Here is a 6,583-nt window from a genome sequence, read left to right as displayed (position 1 = left end):
GGTGGAGAGCTTGTGGATGCGCCTTGCTCGAGAGTTGGACATATCTACAGAGGCCCACGAAATTCAAAGCCTAGCCCCCGAAATGGGGATTATCTACATAAAGTAAGTTTATTGGAACCCATTTGAATTTTATTCACTTTTATTTTTTCTTAGAACTACAAACGTGTGGCAGAGGTCTGGATGGACGAGTACAAAGCATACCTATATGAACACGGACAGGGAGTGTATGAGGGCATTGATCCTGGTGATTTAACCAAGCAGAAAGCTATTCGCGAAAAATTAAACTGTAAATCTTTTAAATGGTTTATGGAGAACGTAGCATTTGACCTGACTAAGAAGTATCCGCCAGTAGAGCCATCTGACTACGCGTATGGTGCCATACAAAGCGAGGGAGAGCCGACACTCTGTATTGACACGTTAGGCAAACCAAGACATTCAAAAATTGGACTTTATCCTTGTGCACCTAATCTTAAACAGCCACAAAGAAATCAAAATTGGGCTTTAAGCTGGCATAAAGACTTGCGATTACGTCGCAAAATGGATTGCTTAGACGTACAACAACAGCCACCGAATGCACCTGTATGGCTGTGGGATTGCCACGGTCAGGGTGGAAATCAATTCTGGTTTTATGACCGCCATAAGAAATGGCTCGTGGCGGGGAAAGACAGTAGTCGTTGCTTGGAAGCTCAGCCAAGCAAGAGAACTATTTACGTTAACCGATGCGATTCGGAAAACCCTTATATGAAATGGAACTTTGGTAACGTCAATAATACTGCATTGGACATGTTTTCTCAACAGGAACCAAAAAACTTGTAGTCTGAAAATAAGTCTTATCTTGCCATTTTGGAGCCTAATATGTATAAGAAATACCTTAAAGCTACTTTGAAATAAAATTTCCTGCTGTAAATCAGTCATAGTGTAAGTTAAAAAAGTTGATATGAATATTTTACAGTTGCATACAGTATCGGTCATATCTATAGCACGCCATTTCAAAGTGATATTGTGTGCCACTTATGTTTATTTATTAATTTTTAAGAATTTTCAATTAAAATATAGTTCGATCTCAGACACACCCGATACAAACCCAAACTTAATAATTTGTAGAACGCTACAAAAAAGTGAAACAAATTTTCACATAAATTTCAAACTTTTTTTCTCGGAAGTGTTAGAATTTTTTTGAGTACACAGTTTTTTAGCCCCTTCAATTTTAGTCTGATAATGTGCAAATTTGAAGTAGCTACGAATTACCGTTTATTTTTTAGAATTTTTTTTGTCGCATTGGCTTCCATATAATGAATAAACTCAATTTATTTGTATATGGAAGAAATCCGCAACACCTTTGGCGAAAGAAATTCTAAAAAATCAACGGTAACTTTTAGCCACTTGAAACTTGCACATTATCAGACTAAAATTGAAGGGGCTAAAAAACTGTGTACTCACAAAAATTCTTACACCTCCGAGAAAAAAGTTTGAAATTTAGGTGAAAATTTGTTGCACTTTTTTGTAGTTTTCTACAAATTGTTACACTTGTGTTTAAATGCGGTTTGTCTGAGAATGAACTGTATTTTAATTGAAAATTTTTAAAAATAAAGTGGCACACAATATCACTTTGAAATCGCGTGCTATAGATATGACCGATACTGTATCTACTCATTTATGTGTAAATATAAAAATCTAATCTAATTAATCTCTTACTTAGCCAATATTATAATACCAACTGTATAAAATACGGGTTAGAACTTAAAAATAAGTACTTATGAACATATATGAGGCAATTCACATCAAATGTCCCAAGCGCGCTAAGCGGTGCAAAACCAGCTACTTTTCGACTAGCAGGGAAGCAGGCAAAAAATGGGAAAAATAATTCAAAAACTAAGATTTCTATAGATTTTTGTAAGGGCTATACGATGGTTCCCAATTTCATGGTGAAAATTCTGAACGAAAATTTGTTTGTAATTTTTCTCAGTTATGGTCATTTTTAATATTGTTTTAGGTTATTGCAATCGAAAGATAGGTCTTTTTTTACCTTCCTTTTATTAGCTCGGGATGTAACTATGTAATATTGATGCGCCTAAAAGATGCAACGATTTCTATTCTCAAGTTACATACCTGATGACAGTACGAATGGCAATTATAGCAGGGAGGTTTTAGTTTTTTTAACTATATTTTTTTATTTACATAGAAATCATTAATAAAAAAGGGACTTTTTGCTAAACGTGCGGGTCATAATAATGTTGTTATAACTTTGCAACTACTTGATGTTTAATTCTGAAACTTTTGCATAAACTTCCCTAGATAGTTATTTATGATACTTTGAAAAAAAACCATCCTCTCAATTCTCATAAAAAAGTATAAAAACCCGTAGTCTTGTGTGTACTGAGTATTTAGAAGTGATGTTAAACTTAAATTCTTTGGAATAATTTGTAGTTTATTGTGTGAAAATTTCTAATCGATCGATACACAAATGAGATATAGCGGGTTTAAATGACAATTTCGTTAAAATTTGCTATCACAGATTGATGTGTAAATTCGCGCAAGCAAGCGGAGCCGAAATGACGCGAGGCAACGCCGCCAACTTGTATAGCGCGTTGTAAAACGCTTTTCGAATTATTTTTCTCGGTTTTTGTCTGCTTTCCAGCTATTCGAAAAGCAGCTTGTTTTGCACCGCTTAGCGCGCTTGGCACATTTGACGTGAATCGCCCCATATATATAGATAGCTTGGAAAGTTTGAAAAATCTTCTTTCCAAGATTCTTTGTGGACCTTTAGTATTTATGTATGCCTGAGGTGTCATAAGAACGCACAATACTTTTTAAATTTTGACAATATAAAAATACATTTATGTAAATACTTAAATGCTCGAATGATGCTATTATTTGTTTTTCTTGACTAAATTAAGATATTTAAAATAAATGCGAAAGTATTCAAGTGTAACACCCCAGAACAAACCTGTTTCCAAAGAACCAACAATAGATTCTCCGTTTAAATCCTTCGATAAAAATTAAATTTTTTAACAAATTTGCTTAATCGTTTTAATAAAAAATCTAGTATACAGTCCTACACCACCTGTATGGAAGAAAATAATAACAGCGTCGCACATAGGGACGAATCGAGTATATGACGACAAAAATGTTTACTTCATATGTGTTTGACAGATTTCATCGCTTATCCAAATAAATTTTCGAAATTCAAAATGGCGGACCCAATACGGCGGACGACTTCTAAAAAATTGATAGATTGCTATGAAACTTGGTATCCGGGGGATTTCGTCGCCACTGATTTCAAAACTGATAATCAATTTTAAAAATTCAAAATGGCGGATTCAATGTGTCGGACGATTAAAAAAAAAAAAATATAGGTTGCAATGAAGCTTGGTATACAGGTATTTTCGAGGTGACTGATAACGAATATGATATGAATCAAAATGGTATATGGAGGACGACTTTACAAAAATTACATATTGATATAAAACTTGTATCCAGGGAATTTCGTCGTCACTGATTTGAAATCGATATTAAATTTTATAAATTCAAATGCGGAACTTCTTTTGCAACTCAAGCTAATATACAAATTTCAGCACCTTTTAAATAAAAACTAGTATTTTATTAAACATTACAATTACTTAACTGACGGCTTACTAGATATCCATACTAACCCAACTACTATTTATTAATAATAATGAAATGCCAACTTCTGTCATGGTAACTAGCCAGCTTGTAACACCGCAAACCTTTGCATACCAAGTCTTATTATTACAATCCGTAATTGGAAAAAATTCCTCATCCATATTGGATCCGCCTTTTTGAAATTTGAAAACAATATTCATAAACTTCGTAATCAGTGACTCCGAAAACGCCTGAATACTAAGTTTCATAATAGAACAAGAGCCCGCGACGGCCAGACCCTCGTTATTTTATAAAGGCTGAAAGCTTCTCTATGTATGCCCCCAGCATAGGTAATAACGAACTCAGACTATGAAATTTGGATAGTGGTGGCTTTGGCAGGTAGCAGTTAGTAAAGGTGTATAAAAGAGCACCTCAAATTCGTTATAGTATAAAGGTAAGTTTTTATATATTTTATTCGTAATAATATTAGAAACTACGTCGTTCATTGCCAGAGACTTAGCATGGTTCCTACCCCTTGCCAGACACCCTTAAACCATGATAAATTGTAGTTATACTTTAGTCATAGTATAAAAACTGATTTTATATATGTCACTTGGGGAACTATCAAAAGATGTTTCCTCACTTTCCAGACCGTTTCGATAGCTCTTTCATCTTGCCAGACACATTAAAGGCCGAAGGTGGGAGTATACAGAAACTGATAAAAATTATACGTTCATTAGTTCCTTACCGGAATCGGCGGCCTTTACAAGCTGAATTCCAATTTCTTACAAAAATTTGTTAATGCCAATGCTATTCGCTATGCCACAAAACCTATTTTTTTGTAAAATTTGATAAGAACTATAAATGCAAACTTAGACTAAAAATCTGTATACAGCGGCGGGCAAAAATGGATGAATGGTGTTTCGTTTTTAATATTTACAATATTTTTCAAGCTAAATTTTTTTTTATAAAAATATGGTTCATGCTTTATCAAAAACTATATAAATCACACTTTCAAACTTTATACAGAACTTAGAAAAATTCCACAAATTTTTATCTAAATTTCGAGCTTTTGAACCAAGTTTTCAGAAATTTTTTTTGATATTTTTTTATAAAAATATGGTTTATGGTTTAATAAAAACTATATAAATCAGATTTTCAAACTTTATACAGAACTTAGAAAAATTCCATAAATTTTTATCTAAATTTCGTGCTTTTTAACCAGAATTTTTAGAATTTGGGTAGGCAGTTAACAAGCTTATAAAATTCTAGTAAAATAAGTGCAAGTTTTGAGCGGCTAAAAAATCACATTGATTTTTAATAATTTTGTTTTGTTTATTTTTATAAAAAAATATCAAAAAAATTTTAGCTTGAAAAATGTTGTAAATATTAAAAACGAAACACCATTCATCCATTTTTGCCCGCCACTGTATATATATATATATTTATATATATATTATTTATGCGCTGTATGGAACAATGCTCATCTCAAAAATCCAACCACATATCGACTGCTGAGTGGAAGATAGACTTATCTCGGTAGCCAGTTCGAAAACGCCCTATCTTAAAAAAACTTTTCAATAACGCCATATTTGCAAAATTTGATGGAGAATGTGCTGAGATAGGGCGTCTTTGATCGGCAGCTGATATAGGGCGTTTTTGAACCGAATCCTAAAATGCGGCGTCCTTCCACCAAATTTTTATATAGGGGTTTTTTTAGATAGGGCGTTTTCGAACTGGCTACCGAGATAGGTCGATCTTCCATTCAGTAGTCGATATAAAGCAGAAGATAATGGTTGGGTACTGGAAAATTACCAATATTATTTCAAGTGGTTTGAAGGGGATCAGCTACCAAGTTATGTCAGTGATTCTCTAACAAGTATATCAGGTATGTAATTATTATGTCAAATTACTGTATGTGTTAAGTAAAGCTGAAGGTACATGATTTTATTTCCTGCGGCGTTGCGTTGGTCCGTTGGTGCGTTGCCGACGTTGAAAAATTTGCTGTTACACACCTTGCGTTATGCCGCTCATTGTTTTGTAAACAAAAAACAGCTGATAAGCATATCCACAAATGTAATTTCAAATGTTAGCGCATGAACGCAACAGAAAAGTAGCGAGTAGGTTTACTTTCGACGGCAACTGCGTTAAAGCCCAGTTAGTCAATGACGTAGCAGCATATCAAATTAACTGTTGATAGAGAGAGAGAGAAGCCACTTGTGATCAGCTGACTCAGTCATCAACATTTTGATCGATTGTGGCTGTTTTTCTTTTGTTTAACTAATGTTTATTATTTTTCCATAAAAAGCCTAGATCATTAAATAACAAACTAAATATAAATCCACATTTCAAACTTTGTGCAAAAATTATAAAAAAATCTGCAAAGTATCAGCTAGATTTTCCACTTTTTATTCAGATTTTTAAGAATGTTTTGAGTATTTAGCTTGATAGCCTATTAAGTTCCAATTGTAATAATGTGCAAGTTATAAGTTGCTAAAGAATCGCGTTGGTTTTTAATAATTTTTTTCTTGTAGACAGGCGACAAACCCCTTGAAATAGGCGTGGAATTGTACGACTAAAGCAAAACGCAGATTTTATTGCGGATTTCGGAATATTATAGAAATGGGCGTGACTATATTACAAAAAAAAAAATAAAATAAAATAAATAAATTGTTGATTCTCATAAGATAAACCATCTCGTCATAAAGAAACATATTTTAAAAATAGTTCCTCAAAAACGCCATTTTTTTTAAACACGTTTTTTATAGAGAATTGAACAAGGATTACTTTGGTATAATTCTAAATCCCTAATTTACTGGTCTTCATTATGCAAATCAACTTCAAAAAGTTCAACTGTTAATAGCTAAGTTAGCTTTAGGACAATGTTGACCATCTTATGTAAAGAAATGTTAAGCCCGTTTCTTAGCTTTAAAATTACGTTAAGATGAAATCTCTATGATCAGCAGAACCCGAGATATAA

General features: G+C 33.1%; 1 protein-coding gene across 1 annotated transcript; it reads left to right on the top strand.

Annotated features, from left to right (window-relative positions):
• Positions 1 to 6: 6 nt before the first annotated feature.
• On the top strand, positions 7 to 2,854 carry LOC118746109 (N-acetylgalactosaminyltransferase 6-like). Its single transcript, XM_036479888.1, has 3 exons — positions 7 to 102; positions 154 to 957; positions 1,644 to 2,854. The coding sequence occupies exon 2, from the start codon at positions 181 to 183 to the stop codon at positions 814 to 816; it is 636 nt and encodes a 211-aa protein (XP_036335781.1). The 5' UTR covers positions 7 to 102; positions 154 to 180; the 3' UTR covers positions 817 to 957; positions 1,644 to 2,854.
• Positions 2,855 to 6,583: the final 3,729 nt, after the last annotated feature.

This window comes from Rhagoletis pomonella, unplaced genomic scaffold (assembly GCF_013731165.1).
Source record: "Rhagoletis pomonella isolate Grant_MI unplaced genomic scaffold, Rhpom_1.0 Rhpom_scaffold_00010, whole genome shotgun sequence".
NCBI lineage: Eukaryota > Metazoa > Arthropoda > Insecta > Diptera > Tephritidae > Rhagoletis > Rhagoletis pomonella.
Note: the sequence above shows the minus strand (reverse complement) of the source record. Positions and strands in the feature narration are given on the sequence as shown.